This window comes from Eschscholzia californica, unplaced genomic scaffold, assembly GCF_041429995.1.
Source record: "Eschscholzia californica isolate CP2 unplaced genomic scaffold, dmEscCali1.0.p SCAF_1, whole genome shotgun sequence".
In the NCBI taxonomy this organism is placed as follows: Eukaryota; Viridiplantae; Streptophyta; class Magnoliopsida; order Ranunculales; family Papaveraceae; genus Eschscholzia; species Eschscholzia californica.
The window spans coordinates 36,122,506-36,141,038 of NW_028238198.1; the positions used below are offsets into that span (position 1 = coordinate 36,122,506).

General features: G+C 38.3%; 2 protein-coding genes across 2 annotated transcripts; both read left to right on the top strand.

The window, feature by feature from the left end:
• The first annotated feature begins 207 nt into the window (after nt 1-207).
• Nucleotides 208-3,373, top strand: LOC147566448 (calcium-binding EF hand family protein). The gene is made up of 4 exons (XM_086652954.1): nt 208-637; nt 737-931; nt 2,235-2,416; nt 2,849-3,373. The coding sequence occupies exons 1-4, from the start codon at nt 361-363 to the stop codon at nt 3,167-3,169; spliced, it is 975 nt and encodes a 324-aa protein (XP_086509080.1). The 5' UTR covers nt 208-360; the 3' UTR covers nt 3,170-3,373.
• A 685-nt stretch (nt 3,374-4,058) lies between these two features.
• Nucleotides 4,059-9,923, top strand: LOC147566449 (pyruvate kinase isozyme A, chloroplastic-like). The gene is made up of 6 exons (XM_086652955.1): nt 4,059-5,343; nt 6,897-6,987; nt 7,110-7,300; nt 7,686-7,807; nt 8,343-8,821; nt 9,311-9,923. Exons 1-6 carry the CDS (start codon nt 4,780-4,782, stop codon nt 9,610-9,612), a joined length of 1,749 nt encoding a protein of 582 aa, XP_086509081.1. The 5' UTR covers nt 4,059-4,779; the 3' UTR covers nt 9,613-9,923.
• Nucleotides 9,924-18,533: the final 8,610 nt, after the last annotated feature.

The window sequence follows — 18,533 nt, forward strand, 5'->3', positions numbered from 1 at the left end:
TATGTCCAATAGAAATTGACTACATCACTTTCTCCTGTGGTGAGTCAAATTTTTTCGAACAGTAACCAACAACCCAACCCAGGATTGGAGTGGTAGGAGGTTATAGTCTTCCACCTTCTAGATCATGGATTATTGGATTGGAGGCAGACAATAAAAATTAGTACTCCATAATTGAAAAAAAACCATCTTTGTCCAGCCGACCCCATAATGGACATTAAACAACATAACCCCACCCCACGAAAGACCTGTTCCAAAACTTGAAGCGACCCAAACTTCCTTCCTACTTGAACCAATTCTCACTCTCTCCTCTCTTCAATTAACGTCTTCTCTCTCTCCAACCCTTTCTCTCTCTGTAACAAAATGTCTGACGGAGGTTTAACTGTACTTGACGGAACTCGTCTAAGAGCCATCAATCTCCATCTACCACAAACAACTTCCGACTCTATTACTGGAGCTCAGCTCATTGAGATCGCTGAATCTCAAACTTCCTCATCGTTATTCGGCTTTTCATTACCGGATATTAGAAAATTCGATGCACTTAAACGTATAAACCTTGACGCCGTTACTGAACTCAACAAAGACCAAGCTTCTTCAAAACTCAAAGAGTACGTGATCGCTGTCGCTGATGGATTAAAAGGTGAATTTGAATCCGACAAATTGATTATGTTTTTGTTAGTGCTTTTAACTTTTAGTTTTGGGTTATTTATTGGGGAAATTTTGGTTGTTTTGGATTTAGATGAGCCTTTAATTATATTGGTTTTGGATGGAAACCCTCTTCGTTTGTTCTTGGAGGATGAAGATGATTTCGCAATGTTAGCGGAGAATCTCTTCACTGATTTAGATACAGATGATATAGGAAAGATCAGTAAGAGCAAAACTAAGGATGCTCTTGTTCATATGGGAGTTGAAATGGGTGTTCCAACTTTTTCAGGTTTTCTCTTTCTTTCTAATTCTTTTATTTTACTAATTTTATATAATGGGGTGAATCAGAATGTATTTTAAGATAGTATCTCTAATTTGTTCATTTATCTTAATGTTGCTTATAATTTCACCCATTTTTTTTTTGCAATAGAAAGAGAGGGTGAGTCTGGGGTACGTGAGAATAGTCCCGCATGGGAGAAGGGTTATCTAGCAACCATGAATATAATGTCTAGGTCCTCTCGCCCATTGTCAATTGGTTTTGAGTCGAATGACCACAAACTTAACAGGGTATAGTACCAGAATGAAGTAATGCTTTCATTTAATGAGAGCATTGTACTAAATGATGTTCATGTTTTCGTTGTTTTACTTTTACGTTCTGATTACTGTTGATTGGGCATGATTTATAAGTATACTTCGTCAAGTTATAGCTTCTGTGTTTAATGGATCACATGTTGCTTGGTCGCCGATAATGCATTTCCCATTTTTTATGTTTCATTAGCTCTAAATAGTTAGGCTTCATGTACCCTCTTCTCTAAGTTATTGCTCAAGCTCGCGAGCTCTTCTCTTTGGCGAGCTTCATTTACCTACAAAGTGTCTCCAAGTCCAAACTTCCATAATCCTAACATCTTCTTTTGTTATCGATTATTTATTGTGAAGGTCGTTTGGCTATAATTGTCTTCTCTTTCTTTTTAATTAAACCGGGTGTGTATGAACACTTTCTCTATCAAGCTGATGTAAACAGGGGTTCAAGGGTAAACTGGCACTCCCCACTCCCTAGCCTTAGGTCCTAGCAACCCTCATAATCATCGACACAAGCTGTATCCTTTTTAGGTTAAGGAGTTCTTAAATTAGTCTTTATTTTAATTAAGTTTTCTATATCTTCTATCAATATTTGTGGGTCTCTTAAATTAGGATTTACGGCTTTGTTTTAATTTGAAAAACATTTTGGAGAGGGTTTGTTCTCCTATGTGTAGAGGGTATGATCTCCATAGGAAGACGTTTTAGTTTGATTATTTCTTTCAGTAACGAGTTGATAGTTTAAAACTGTTATTACGAGAGAATGCCTATTCTCTTATCTCAGTCACTGGGAAAACCTCTATAGAAGCTCCTGCGTATAAATTTTCATGACAATCTGCTGTTTTTAGGTGTCACCACTGTCTGGTATTACTTCTAGATCATGGTCATTGAGTCCTCGATCAAAATAGATTCTCGCGAAGTCGAAATATGGTGACTTGTGGAGCTCAGTTTTATCCTTGAGTGAGATAACTTCGTTATTATATTCACAACTAACTTGTTAATCTCTGGATTGACAGAATTCCCTCGTCTAAACGACATCTTAAAGAAACACGGAGCTGAGGGGGGTGAAGAGTTAGGTCAGGCACAATTCGCAGAGCTACTTCAGCTTGTTCTACAAGACCTAGCCGATGCTCTAGCAGAAAAACCTATTGTCGTCATCCAGAATGTCAAGATCATCAACGGTTCAAAGCTACGAAAGGTTGGTTTTTTCATACTTACCTGTCATTTCTTTGCTTCTCGTTATCTTATAATAAAACACAAGGATGTTTTTCTGGCACAAGCGTTAGATCTGTATAGTGTAAATCTAGCCTTCAAGTTTGATCTTCAACTTGTAATCTTGCGGTTCTATGCTTCCATAACATTCTCTTGCACTATGTACTACAGTTGTATAATTAAAATCATTTTCGGATATAGTTAGTTAACTATTATGCTGATTTGACTATTTTTAATCCTTTAAAGTAGTATTTCGGACATTTTTTGGCTCGACAGTTGACACAATTACCACGCGCCAGTAGGACGCTGGTTATACCTAGTAGTTGTGAAAATAGAAAAGAGGGGGTGTTTACCCTTTTCTTTCATAATATCCCTCGAACTACAATATTTGTTTATAATATTGCTGTAAACGCTGCAGTTTTTGGCTGACGAGAAGCAATTGAACAATGTGATAGAGAAGATATTCCAGGATAAAGATGATAGCAGCAAAGATGGAAGAGGATACAAGCCAAGAATAAGAGGGTATCTTGAGAAAAATGGACAACAATTCGGCCTTCCACCAATTGAAGCCAATGAATCTGTGATTCTTCTTTTTGATCAGGTATTTTCTGATATAGGGAATAGCAAGAGTAGTTCTGACTTAGAGCAAGAGGAGTTTGGAGTACTTGTGAAGGATATTCTTGAGAAATTTGCAGAGGAACTTGACGAGAATCCCGTCCTTCATGACCTCAACAGTTAAAACCAGATTGTTATGTAGTTTATGTTGTTTGATTGACAGACTTAGAATATAAGATATCGTCGACTATCTATACTGTTATTTTAGTGTATTGGAAGATATGAACAAATTTGTAGTATTTGTATGAATTTGTTAACTTATAGTACTTACGTTGCTTTGACCTAATTATAGTAACATTACATTTGAATAAACGTGAGTTGAAATTCAGATTGCTATCAGAACAGAACTACCTCAGGGCCTGAGGCTGAACTGAATTTCCTTGAAATCAATTGAATATTTTTTTTTGGAATGTCAGCATACTTAAGGGGTATGACTCCGGGTCTTGAACCCTTGATCTAGAGGGTGGAAACCTACTTGATAACCACTCCGACCAAAAGTAGTTGAACAGACTCCACACTTGTTGCGCATCTGGCTTAGGACAAAAGAAACCCTAGATGCCTGGGCATATAACAAAAACGTCCCATGCATCCAAAGTTTCTTTTACATCATTAGACATATCACATATACTCATAAGTCATAACCACATCTTTCTTCTCTAAATCTCATTCATATTTTTTCTCTGCTCATCTATTTCATTCTTTTGTAAATCGTGATCCTTCTTTTTAAAGAGTCTTTGAAAAGATAGATATTTAACCGTCAAAATAACTATCCACTCCTTATAAACTCTCTAACTATTTTTCTTTCTTTCCTCTTTTCTCCCTTCAAACAACTCATTATAATCTCGGTTATTATTTTTAATATATTTTTATTACTTCAATATCAGTATAAGACCAAAATATTTCATAATTTTGTATAATATAAATATAAAAATTTCTGTGTCCTACGGGCACGGGCTATACCCTAGTGTTTGTACTCATTGTTTTTTTTAGAGGTGGGTTGATTGCTTTTGACTTGACAATCGAGGTCGGATAAAAATGTATAGCCCCTTACAATTTCGAAGATAATCCCTTGTGATCTGGAGATCATCTTCTGATCAACCATATGATTTCTCGAAAAACATCCTACTAGTGAAGAAGGGGTGAGAATCAGACAGGTCCATGGGTACACTTCCTAAGCTACACATCTGTTCTCTTGTGAAATTTTAAAAGGGGCTCTTCTAAATGTTAATGGCGCCTCCAAATTTGAATAGAAGTTTGTGAAGGAAACAACGCCTCTAAAACAACTTCCCACAGAACGACCAACGTCTTGGCATTTGACCGTTGTAATACTCACAAGTGGACAAACAGTCGATGTGGACGCCACGTCACAATTGTATTAAGAAAACGTCAATAAATACTCCATAGAGATTCACGTGAACAACTTATTCAACAACAATCCAACGGTTATAAATGTCATAAGATCTTCAGTCATTTTCTCGGTTATCCTTTCTCCTCTCCGATCTATCTGGCAGAAACTCGGAAATTTCATTTTCTTCTTCCCACTGTTTCCTTCATCCATCTTTGGTTGTTAAACTTAAACCGCTCCTCTCTAGTTTCTCTCTCTAACCTTCTCTCTAGTTTCTCTCTCTAACCTTCTCTCTTCTCAGGCTCGTTCATTTCTCTAACCTTCTACAAATTCCGGTCAAGTATCGTTTCTCCAGGTTTACAGAACGGATCTACCTTTCTCCGATAGCAATGGCGCAAGCTCTCCAAGTTTTAGTTCCTGTTTCTCCTCCATCGAATCGGACGTTTTATAACCTATCAGCTTACTCAAAACCTTGTTTATGTCCTTCTATTCGTCAGATTCCGGTGACAGTTCTAAGGAAGAAACTTTCGATCTCTGCAATTTCATCAGATCTTGAAAAATCTCAATCGTCTAGGGTTTTGGAGTCAACTAATGGGAAAACCGGTGTGCTTGAAGCATTTCAGACGGATTCAAGTGCGATTGAGGTAGATGCAGTGTCGGAGGCAGAGTTGAAAGAGAATGGATTTCGTAGTACAAGGAGGACGAAGCTTATATGCACGATTGGACCTTCAACTTGTGGATTTGAAGAGCTTGAAGCTCTTGCTGTTGGTGGAATGAATGTCGCTAGGATTAATATGTGTCATGGAACTCGTGATTGGCATCGTGAAGTGATTCAACGTGTACGAAGGTTGAATGAAGAGAAAGGATATGCTATTGCCATCATGATGGACACTGAAGGTAGTGAGATTCATATGGGAGATCTTGGTGGTGCTGCTCCTTCTGCCAAAGCTGAGGTATTTTACGATTCATTCCGTGATTTTAATTATGTTTGCTATTAAATGTTAAATGAATCGAACTTTGAAGCATGTGCTCGAATTGACATGATAAATTGTTTCGAAAATTCAGATAAGATTGGTGGTTTGTGAGAAATTTACTACATGGGTGTTTTTTTAGGGTTTATTGTTTTTAGTTTTATGTTAATTTTGAAGAAATTCCTGCCTAATTTTGAAGAATATGCTGTTTACATGGTTTAGAGAGTGGTAACGTGTTTGTCAGTTTCATATGTGTTTTCATCTTTTTGTTGTTGCAATCTTGCAGATGCGTTTTGTTGTTTGTGGTTGCTTTTGTTTGTCTTTATGTGGTGGGTGGGAGATTGATTTTTTATTTTTCTGACAAAAATATGTGTTTTCACGATTTTGTTGCAGTCTTGCAGATACGATTTGTTGTTTCTGATTGCTTTTAGTTGTCTTCATGTATGGTCGGAGGTTGATGTTGTGTCCCTGTGTGAGAGAATTTAAGAAAGAGAGAGAGGACTTAAATGTGGTTTGGGCACTTAGTCTTTCTTGCTAGTAAACTCATATCTGATTAATGTGAAACGAAACTAATTACTGTCATCAATTTGCACGAAAGGGCTAACTTCCCAAACACCCCCAAATTTCGAGCAGGACACGAGTTTAACCTCCAACATAGTTCCAAAGAAAATCCCCCCAAAACCGAAGTTCCAGACAGTGGCTTTTTGCTCTAATTTACCCTTATACTTTTTAGTTATTTTTCTCTCTTTCTTAATTGTTTATCTATCTTCCTCTGTCTCTCACCCATTTTTTCTTCTCGCTCGAGCTCGGACCTCAATTAATGGTGGGGGAGACAAAGTGAACATGATAATTAAATTGGAGAGAAGAAAATAACAAGTACAAAATATTATTTGAGAGAGAAAAGAAAACCACCAAGTGGCAAATGGATGGGACCATCAATTTTGGATTCATTTGGTTCACTGGACCAAATTGGGAGCTACACATTTGAGTTGACCAAAGTTGGAGAGCTTTTGGGAATCAGCCTTAAAAAGAATTTGTGTATAGTCTAGTTTAAATGTCGGGATTACTTCAAACATAACCTTTAGAACGGGATATTGGGTTTACTTGAATTGATGGGTGACAATTCAGAATATTGCCCACAAGTTGGCGGCTGATCTTCTGATTTAGTTACCTAAAAGTGATAAAACTAAAATCTAGCAAAGTTCCTTAGCAGTCTGCTCCCACGTTTTTATTTTGTTTTTGTTGTCCTCCTGCTCACTACTTCCAAAACGTGGTTTCAGTTTGTTGAATATAGCCTGTTTTCTTCTTGTAAATCCTAGAACTCGTGTTTTAGCAAAAAAGATCGAGGTGATTGTTACTTGGGAATAAAACAGTTCATAGTCGTTTTAAGGGCAATATTACCGAGTCCTATTCGTGGGTATGCTATATAGGAATGGTTCGCTATATCTTGAGTTGAGTTCTGATCAATCAGCTCTTTGACTATTCAATGTTGTAGGCGTGTAACTAAACATTGTTGAGAGCTTCTATTTGTGCAGGATGGCGAGATCTGGACTTTCAGTGTGCGTGCTTTTGACACACCTCTTCCAGAGCGTACCATCATTGTAAATTATGATGGTTTCGCTGAAGGTTAGAATTTCTAATTCTTTTATCTGTTTTGAGCTGCGGACATAACACGATATTGTTTTTGTTATCAGTAAAAAAAGGTGGATTTTCTATTCAAATTACAAACAGTCTCGGATTTGGTGCAGATGTTAAGGTGGGTGATGAGCTTCTTGTTGATGGAGGAATGGTGAGATTTGAGGTGATTGAGAAGCTTGGTCCAGATGTGAAGTGCCGGTGCACAGATTCTGGTCTCCTGTTACCAAGGGCTAACTTAACTTTCTGGCGGAACGGCAACTTGGTCCGAGAGCGCGCTATGCTTCCCACAATCTCTTCTAAGGTTAGTCCATCACTCCATCCACTAACCTAGCTATTCACTTGATGTCTAGCACACTTGCATGAAAATCTTTTTTGCTCATTTAAGCATCAACTTCTTGCTTGCCTAGATAATAGAATGTCTGGATTAAATGATTCAGTCTTTAACAGCTTAAGATAATTATCATTTATCTTTTTAAAGTATTTGTTGGTTATGTAAAATTTAAGTCTCCAGTTTTCCAGCCACCCATGTCTCTCTTTAGTGCTTTCCTACAAGTAATCATTGAGAGAAAATATACTTGTTGACTATATTTTGAGGTCTCTTTCAACCTCCTTCAGGCAAGGTTGGAGAACCTGGGGCATGGTTTGCAGTCATTTGATATATTTGCATGTCTTGGCTTTCTTTACAGGATTGGTTGGACATTGATTTTGGGATTTCGGAGGGTGTTGATTTCATTGCGATTTCTTTTGTGAAAACCGCAGAAGTGATTAATCATCTCAAGAGTTACATTGCTGCACACTCTCGTGACAGGTAAGCTTATAAGTTTCTCTGATCCAATATCTTATTTCTCTGATTGTCATGAAGTGAACTATTTCAAGCTTAATGTTTTCCTTGAAAATGGTATACTCTCCTTCAAGCGAAAGTCCTTTATATGTAGAAGAACCACAATTATGTAATTACACAACAAACAAGAGCCTAGCTTACTACATGAAGTGTAAGAAAAATAACAAGAATAACCCACCCACAGATTTTGCAGGTGACAGAATTTGAACTTATGATTTTCATGGAATTGGTTGTGCACTGCTCATAGTAGTAACCTCAATAAAAATCTTCCTTTGTTGCAAGTGTTTTCTTTTCGTGTCCTAATGCTTGTGTCAGTACCGAACTTTGAGATGGTTTTAAGAATGGTCACCATGTCTTATCTTCTCTTATAACAATTTAATTATATATGAACTCCTGATCTTTTAAGATGGTGAAAAGTGAATGTTTAGAACTCTTGAAGGTTATTAATTTTGTATTTCATCCAATTTTATCATATTAATTGATATCCAATATTATTATGTAGCAATATTGCTGTTATTGCAAAGATAGAGAGTGTTGACTCCCTGAAGAACTTAGAGGAGATAATTCAGGCATCAGATGGAGCTATGGTAGCAAGAGGAGATCTTGGTGCTCAGATACCGTTGGAAGAGGTCCCTTCTGCCCAGCAGAAAATTGTTCGGACATGCAGGCATCTGAACAAGCCAGTTATAGTTGCATCACAACTGCTTGAATCTATGATTGAATACCCTACACCCACTAGGGCAGAGGTTGCTGATGTTTCTGAAGCTGTGAGGCAGCAATCCGATGCTTTAATGCTTTCCGGGGAATCAGCCATGGGTCAGTTTCCAGACAAGGCTTTGACTGTGTTGAGAAGTGTCAGTTTGAGAATGGAGAGATGGTGGAGGGAGGAGAAACGTCATGTGTCGATGCAACTCCCAAACATTGCATCTTCATTTTCAGACAGCATTTCAGAGGAGATCTGTAATTCTGCTGCTCAAATGGGTAAGCACTATCCTGATTCTTAAGTTTGGTTTTCTAGGTTATTTATTATTTATGTGCATGAATTCAGTTCTAGATCTCTCTCATGGTAAAATAAATATGTTCCTTTATTGGCATTATTGCTAAAAATGTAGATACTTGTACAGGTATTACTTATTAGTATCTGACATATATGAGGATTGAGGTAGTATCATATATGGTCATTATTAAAAAAAGGTCGAACTATGTTATTATCGTCCACACATATATTTTCTTGTCTTAGTTAAGTAAGCCTTTAGTCTAACTGCATTTTTTCTCCTAGAGTAACCATTATCACATTACACACAAAATGTGTTAACCTAGAGGATATTTTATCGTGTGAACACAATTCTTTGCAAGTACACATAAGAGTATCTAAATGTTAGCCACAACTATTCTAAGATGACTAATGGTGATCATTTACTCAATTATGCTGTTGACATGAAATAACTAGAGTGTGTTACAATATTACAGCCAATAATTTGGAGGCGGATGCACTTTTTGTATACACAAAAAGCGGTCACATGGCGTCTCTCGTGTCACGTTGCCGACCTGACTGTCCAATCTTTGCGTTTACAAATACAACTTCTGCACGAAGACGTTTGAACTTGCAGTGGGGTTTGATACCCTTTCGCCTCAACTTTTCAGATGACATGGATAGCAACCTTAACAGAACTTTCTCATTGCTGAAGGCTAGAGGGATGATTAAGTCAGGTGATCTTGTTATTGCAGTATCTGATATGTTGCAATCTATTCAAGTTATGAATGTCCCGTGAAAACTAGTTTGATACGGAGTTTTTGTTCTTGTGCTTTGGTTTTCTTCCAAGTTTTTTTTGTGATAATGAAACTTCTGGCTGGTTAATTTATGAACATTTTGTTATGTAGTTATGAGTTATTATGATTGAGAATTAGATTAGGGAAACAAGGCCTGAAAATTTTATTAGATCACATGACATCTTGTAGTCTTACTCGAGGATGATTTTTAAGTTTCATAAATCATTTTCTTTTCGTTCATCATTGTGGATGTAAATTGTGATTGTAAAATACTAAAATCATTGAGTTGAACGATCATTGTACTTTTATGTTAGTCATATATCGTAAATTTTAACAATTTTTTTCGTTCCTTTTTCGGTTATTTCCGTTTTGACCTCCATAAGTGTTTGCCAGTTTTGCTCCCCATAAGGCAGGAGCCCCATTCCCGAACTCAAGTCCATAGCTCCCTGATATTCCATATCTCCTTCGGCTGAATTTCTCTTATATTCTTGAAGCTGCCATTCAGCTGCATCTTAAAAATCCTCTCAGAGGCCTCTAAATTGACGTTTATCATGTCTTGCCATACGTGATGGGGTCGTTTCCATGTTGCCGGAATACACTATCGCTTTCAGAACAGGCCCGCAACCTTGAGGACTCGAGACCGGTTGAATACCTAATATGCCCGCCCATACAGCCAGCGGGGAGGATGGCACTACTGGCAAAGACCGTCTGGCGAAAACGCCATCCAAAATGAAGTAATGAGTTGAGACATTCGTGAGGTCTCTATGTCGCCGTCTCATCAGTGAGCGTAGATTGATAGAGATGGCTTTTGTGCCGGTCAATCTGTATCCCAGCAGGAATCGGTTCGACTCTCTTTCATTTTGGTTATGGAACCAAGAAAGGGTATGCGCGTGCCCCTTACTAATATTATATAATTATAGGCTATCTATTAGTATGAAGGAAAAGCCCATTCCATTAGGGCCCATTCAGTTATTTTCGCAGTCGCCCTCACTGAACCGACTTGGATCTGAACTACGATTCAGATCAAGTCTTACCGAAATCGGATTTCCTTTTCGTGGCATATGTGATGAAGGCATACGATTTCTTAAGTAACAAGCTGTCAAAACTGCAATAGTCTGACTTTTCCAACTGCTTTAGTAAGGATATCTGCTAGCTGTGATTCAGTAGTTGTGTTCGCCCAGAGCAAAGAAAGCCAACGATCTTTGCTTGATAGTCGAGTCGCTCTTTTCGAACTTGAACTGGCTAAGATTCAAAAAAAGTTCATCGCGATGCCTATTGTATCGGCTTGACCTCTCATAAGCGGAGACAGAATAAAACGACCATAATAAAGGCGCTTACTGATTGCTCTTGATTCAACACACTTCCACTGTAGTGTCCGAGTAGATACTGCTACTTCCTCTCGAAGCATAGTTATTTGATCAGATCATTGAATCATATTTTTTACGGTATAGACGCTTATGACCTCCCCCTCTATGCCTTGCGGTAATGATACCTCTGTCTTTGCCTCTGTTGCTGGCTCTCTATCTCGCTTTCGAACGGTTACTAGCTTTGAAGTTTTTCTAAACCTCTCAATTCTACCCTCATGTCAATTCTGTAATTTCTTTTGTTCTCTTTGCCCACCTCACCTCAACAATTTTCACATCACCTTCTTCCAAGTTCGCCGAAAAAGGTTGTCGGAGTAGGTCATCGGCGACAATTTTTTCTGGCGACATTAATTTTTTTTTTTTTATCTTCTTCTTCCCCAACTATTTTCTCTATCTTCTCTTTCTCTCTCTTCTTTTCCATGTCTCTCTCTCCCTCTTCTTTTCTCTCTCTCCTTCATATTCTCTTTCTCTCCCTCTTTTCTGTTTCGGCGAAGGGAAACCCTTCGCTGGAAATCGTCTGGATCTGGGGGTCCCAAACGAAGAACGATTCCCTTCGTATCCCAGACGAAGAATGGTTATCTTCGTCTGGATCTGGGGGCTTCACCGGAACAAAGAAGAGGGAGAGAGAGAAGATGAGGGAGAGAGAGAGAAGATGAGGAGAGAGAGACATGGAAGTGAAGAGAGAGAAAGAGAAGATAGAGAGAGAGAAAAGAGTTGGGGAAGAAGAAGAAGATAAAAAAAATATTAATTTCGGTGGTGATCTGCTCCGGCGAACTCTTATGTGAAAGAAGGTGATGTGGAAATTGTTTAGGTGAGGTGGACAAATAGAAAAAAAGAAATTAAATTACAGAATTGTCATGAGAGTAGAATTGGGAGGTTTAGAAAAAAACATGGGGGCTACACAGGAAGTTGGGGGCCAAATCAAACTGTCAAAACGGTGAGTTGGTCAGAAATAGGAGCCAAAACGGAATTAAGCCTTTCTTTTTTTTTGCTTCAAAAATTTTCCCCTTTTGTCTTCATTACTTGTTTGGGGACATGTAAAACCAGTTGATGGCTAACTATAAATTGGTTCATATTTATGTTGTTGCATCTACAGTGAGCGGTTCATCTCTTTCCCGTAAAGTTTACCAACGGAATGGCCCGACACGACCCTTTTCTTGGTCTTGTTGAGTCGGCTGCTTGTTTACAGACTCTTGTCCGAACATCGCAGCCCGTTTATTAATGGGTTGTGCTGATCCGAACCCATTACTGACTGACTGGCCATGGTCGACACAGTATTGTTTTAAAGGGAAGCTTTATGCAAATGAAAAACACAGGTGAGAGATCAATCAGTATTGACCCAGAATCAATAGAACAGTTGAGAAAATGTCAAATTTGGTCGTAATTTGCAAATAAAAAACTTATGTTGGCAATATAAAATCAAAATAATTGCAAAACTGGAAGAACAATAAGTGCAAATTAAACATTTTTTAATACATAAAATAATGAACTTATCATAATTTGTACTTCCTAACTCTAATCAGAAATTAAGAATCAGACAAGGAAGGTTGATGAAACAACCTACTCAACCTAACTAACCCAACCACAATTTAGTCACGAACCACTATTTTGTCATCTTATATTTAGATAATAAAGTTAGGAACTGTCTATATTGTTCGGGTAGACATAATGTATGGTGTTTGCTTGTGTTGACAATTCTCAATAACAACTAGAGTTTCCTTTTTAAAATGAAAATGATTTGTTTAACTAATCCATGCGGGACCGTTCAGACTCATACAGTTGTAGTATTTAAAGTCAGTTAAATAGATACACTTATCCACAATATCTACGTAACAAATGACATCGAATTTTCCCATGACACAAACATAAATCTCATTTATTAAACATATATCGTTAAATTTTCAATACTTCTACTAATTTAACTACTTCTCTCTCCAGTTATATTGTCAAGCAACTTCTTTAGATAACAACTCATTATTCCTTCTTAAATTTGTGTTGGTCATGTTACTATTGGGGCAATAAGTTTTTTATTTTGACTTTTTTGAGACAAATGTTGGAGAAATTTGATAGATTTTAATAACATTTGAAGACATTTCAATATTTTTCTAGTATAAACTTTGAGTGACCTTCCTTTTTTTTTTTTGTTGAACTAACTTTGAGTGACCTTGGAAAAAAAATCTGTCCCAAAATATAGAATACATTCGTGGATATTTCAGTTAAGGAAGACAATATCTTATGTAACATTTTGCCTACGAATATCTATAATATTTTATGTGACATTTTCTTTGAAGCTTTTATATTTGGATAAATCTCTTGGGAATCTTGTCAAAGTGATGATGTAGCCCAGATATAGGTGTCATTGAAAATGGAACTGCAAAAAGACTAGACCAGGGAATGAAACTTTGATTTCGGTGAAAATTTTGGTCGGTCCAAAAATGGAAACATTTCATGGAAATATTTCAGTCAGTGTGGAAATTTTACAAATCTAAGGGTAAATATTAGAACTAATTTGTAATTGTAGGGATATATATTAGAGCTAATTTGTAATTATAGGGATAAATATTAGGGCTAATTTGTTAGTATGAGGTTTAATTTGTAACCACACAGGAATACCAGAGTTGAACATGAAAAAGAACGGCAAAATCTTAACATAATTTGTTAATTTAAGGGTGTATATAAAATTAAACTGTTATCTCAAGGGGTAAATTGAATAATAAAAACTTAGATAGTTATTGCAGGGGGTAAATTACTAAATCGAAATACTATATAGACTATTAAGTCAAATCACAGAAAACATCAAAATTCTATATACCGTGATACGACTAATATTCCTATCAAATGACTTAAAGAAATTAGGGTTTCTCTTGCTCGATAGTTTCATCTTCTTCTTCGTGTAGCTGACTCTCTTTCTCTCTCTAGATTTCAATTGATCTCTAAATTCCCTCAAAAATTCGTCAAATCTTCTTAGGGTTCTGATGATGAAGAGCAAAATAGTGAAATCAACCAGAAATTTGGAAGAGAACTTGAAGAAATTCGAAGAAAATAAGAAGAATATTTGAAGAAAACACCAAAAATTGAAAATTTCGATCTTTGAACAACTTCTTGTCGACATTTTGAAAAATATCGATCGAAATATGACAAGAAATACTTGTAAGTAGATTATGGTGCACGCACTTTGAAAAATTGAAATATTTCGACATTTCATTCCTTAGACTAGACTAATCCTCATTTATATTTGTAAGAGAATACTAACATATTATCTTTCAAAAATTAATTAATTCACCAAAATTATCTTTTTAAAATTAATTTGGTTTTACTATGATACATTTGTGATTATTGATAGGTATAGCAAATCATATTGACCAATTCCCAAAAAATTTAGTACTCTGGGTCAAAATTCCTAAAAAGTACTTTATCATTCGCGGCTACATGTTTACGTTATAGACTCATAGCATCTCCAACCTCGGGTCTCAGTCGGAGAGGTCCAAGCTCGGTTGGTTGGGGCTGAGCCCCAACTTGCCCCAACCGACTAGTTTAGCTGGCCAGAGTTTAGGGTTGGCTGGATTCCTCGACATGACCGTTGGGGGACATTCCAACGGTCGAGTTGGGATGAACCCTAGTCGTTGGATGTGATCTAACGACTTGATGTGGTTGTTGGATCACATCCGACGGTCTAATTTTTATTTTTTAAAAATATTATCCTTAAACCTATTTAGTTTTTATTTTTTAAAATCTAATAAGTTTTTTGTTTTGTTTTTTAAATCTAAGTAGTTTTTGTTTAGAAAATAATTATTTCGAAAATAGTTCAAACACGTGTTCCGCATATACAAAAGATCGCACACACTTTTCATACACCCACAAAAAATTCACGCAAGCGTTTCTCACATGCACAAATTTTCGACCTCAAGAGAAGATGGGGTTGGATCTAAACTTTTGAGACTAAACTGAGGTTGAAATTTTTGAGTGAAAAATTAGTTTTTTCGGCTTAAGACAGGTTGAGGCTGAAGTTTTTTTTTTTTGTTGAAGGAAAACAAAAACAAAGGAATTACATATTAAGATCCCACTTCATGTTCTCCATTGCCTGCCACGTCCGATTGACCCTGTGTTTCCTACCCCACTTCGCTAGAGCGTCTGCCAGGACATTTGTTTTCCTCGGGCTAAATTGAAAATGTATCTGCTCAAAATGTTTGAGGCGGGCGCGGATCTGTTCCATGTTATTTAGTGACTGCCAGTTGATGGCCTTGTTTCTGTCCCGGATATGCGTGATCAAATTGTTGTTGTCGCTTTCAATTATGATGTGATTGAGGTGAAGCTCCTCCTCCCATATGATTGCCTTCAGGATAGCCACACTTTCGCATTCTTCCGCTGTCTGTCCCCTGATGATTTCTGCTTTAGCAATCACGAAGTCGCCGTTCGCATCATGGATAATGTTTCCGATACCTGCCAGGTCTGTGTAGGAGTTGAAAGAAGCATCAACATTTATTTTGAGGAAGGGGTGTGGCGGTGGCAGCCACTGTGGCTGGATTGCATTACTTTTAGGATTCCGTATCTCGGGTGAGTTTGTAGTATAGCATTGAATCTGTCGAATAAGCTACGCAGGCATAATATCTTTCTTACCGAAACACCTCTCGCATCTTGCTTTCCAAATAAACCACATGATTTTTGCAAGGTTCTCCATTATTGCGTCATCCAGCGATGACCAGATCGTGATCCATTCAAGCACCGAACCAATGCCCTCCGTTCTGATGTTGTAGTGGAACCAAATTGCCCTGACAAAATTGCAATGAAGGAGTACATGGGTGGTAGTTTCCCATTCATCACAGAAGGCACAGCTATAGTTATTGCCTATGTAATTACCTATCTTGTCTTTAACTGGTAGACTGTTGGTGCAACATTTCCAGAGAAAGAGTTTGATTCTAGGTATAGTTCTGATGTTCCAAATGGACGCCCATTCAACTGTTTCGGGATCCCTATTGCCATTGCTCAAATACCTGTACATAGATTTTATTGTGAATTGACCCGAAGTTGTGAGAGGCCATACCATTTCATCTTCTGCTGACGGGTGTAGGTTTATGCTAAGGATAGCTCTGCAAATTTCATCATCAAAGTATCTTTGTAGCAGTTCCGTCTTCCAAATGTTGTTGTCTATCAGCTGGTCCACCGTGCTCAGCGGGCAGTTATTCTTGTTTTGTAGAGGCGGCACCTGGTTTGGGATCCAGAAGTCCTGCCATATATTGATTTTTGTGCCTTTGTTGACATCCCAAAAGATAAGATTCGAAAGTTTGCCGATAGGTTCTTCCAACGATTTCCAGACCCATGAATGATTTTGTTTAGGTGGAGAGGGTTTTGCCATGTTTGGGAAATATTTGTCTTTTAGAAGTTGTGCCCAGGGCGCGTTAGGAAATTTGAGTAGGCGCCATCCCAGTTTACATAGAAAAGCGACGTTGTCCAAAGCAGGGTTTCGGAGTCCAAGACCTCCGAATTTACGAGGACGACAAATTGCTGCCCAGTTGATAGTATGAATGGATTTTGTTTTTCCCCACCAGAATGACCTTTGAATGGTCTCTATGCGTTTGCTGATGCCCTTTGGAATGGCAAAGCATTGCATCTGATATCGGGGAACCGCCGCGGTAATAGTCGAGATGACTACTGTGCGGCCTGCTTGAGAAAGGAGATTTGTTTGCCACTTCGAGAGTTTATTCTGTATTTGAGCCAGCAGCGGCTCAAAAGTTTGTTGTTTCTTGGCCCCTATGAACAGTTTTGTACCCAGATACTTGTCTAGACTCGAGGCTTGGTGCACTTTGAGTGATTTGGTGATTAAACGTTTGAATTTGGGGTGAGTATTTTTTGAGAAAAAGATAGTGGATTTGTTGTAGTTGATGATTTGACCCGACTCCGAACCAAATAATGTAAGGATGTTGATGAGATTGGTGACGTTATCGAGGGTGTTCCTTCCAAAAATGATACAGTCATCAGCAAACAGCAGGTGATTAATAGTGAAGGTGGACCGAGGGGTGGAGAAACCGAGAAATTTGTGAGGGCTACCCGGGGAGTCAAGCAGCCGACTCAGTCCTTCCATGGCTAAAGCGAACAGGAAAGGAGAAAGAGGGTCTCCTTGCCTTAATCCTCTAGACACGTTAAAAGACGGACCAGGTCTACCATTTATAAGTACCGCCATTGAAGAAGAAGATATACAGGCATGAATCATTTTGATCCAAAGTGTGTCATACCCCAGGTTAACCATGATGTCCTCCAGGTAATGCCATTCAACCCGATCGAAGGCTTTAGACATATCCAGTTTTAACCCAAAGAAGCCTTTCGCCCCACGTTTATTCTTGAAGGAGTGGGAGATTTCCTGGCTCATGATTATATTGTCGGTTATTTGTCGACCTGGGACATAAGCGGCTTGAAAGGGTGAGATAATGTCCGGAAGTGTAGTTTTCAGACGATTTGCCAGGATTTTGGTGATGATTTTATATGTTGTGTTGAGAAGGCTAATGGGTCTGAAGTCGGCTGTGGATTGGGGGGCCTTGGTTTTGGGGATTAGGCATATATGAGTATGGTTTGTGGATGGAGGGAGAGTGGCGGTGAGGAAAAAGGATTTGACCATCTGGATAACATCTGTCTTTACTGTATCCCAATTGGTTTGGTAGAAGAATGGGGGAAAACCATCCGGCCCAGGCGCAGCCTCTGGTTTCAGGGAGAAAGTGGATGCCCGGATTTCCTCCTCGTTTGGGGCTTTAATGAGGATGGTGTTTTGCGAGGCGGAAATCTAGGTAGTGAACAGGGTTTTGATGATGCTTGTGGAGGTTTGGGAGGTGGTGGTGGAGATATTTTTAATGTTGAAAGTGAAGAGAGTGGAAATCTCCGATATTTCCGAGCACCACGAGTTGTCGTCTCTTTTGATGGATGAAATTTGATTTTTCCGATTTCTTGTGATGGCCTTGGCGTGGAAAAATTTGGTGTTCCTATCACCCAGTTGGACGTGAGCCACTCTGGACTTCTCCTTCCAGATGCTCTCCTGAAGAATATAAGCCTCCTCCAGCTGGGAGGTGAGGTGAAAAAAACACTCAAAGTTAGGCGAAGATTGAATTAGGGTTGTAAGGTTTTTGATTTTTTTCTCAATATGACCAAAGACATGTTTATTCCATTGAGAAAGTTTGATAGCTAGCTGGTTTAGTTTTTGTTGAATCTGGTAGTAGTTCATGTTCCAGTTTTCGAGGATAAAATTTTGACAATTTGGGTGGGACATCCAGGTTTTAAGAAATTTGAAGGGTTTGGCACTCAGATGGGATGGGGAATGGGTAGAAAGTAATATAGGTAGATGGTCAGAGCCCACCCCCGGAAGGTGTTTAATACGGGAAGACGGATATGTTGAGAGCCAAGCCAAGTTTGGCAGAGCTCTGTCAAGACGCTCTTGAATCAATGTGCCCTGGAATTGGCGGTTGGACCATGTGAACTGAGAGCCACTAAAACCTAAATCCTGAAGACCCATATCATGAATACTGGAGACAATCTTCCTAGCTATGAGGGGAATAGGTTTGGGAGGGCCACTTTTA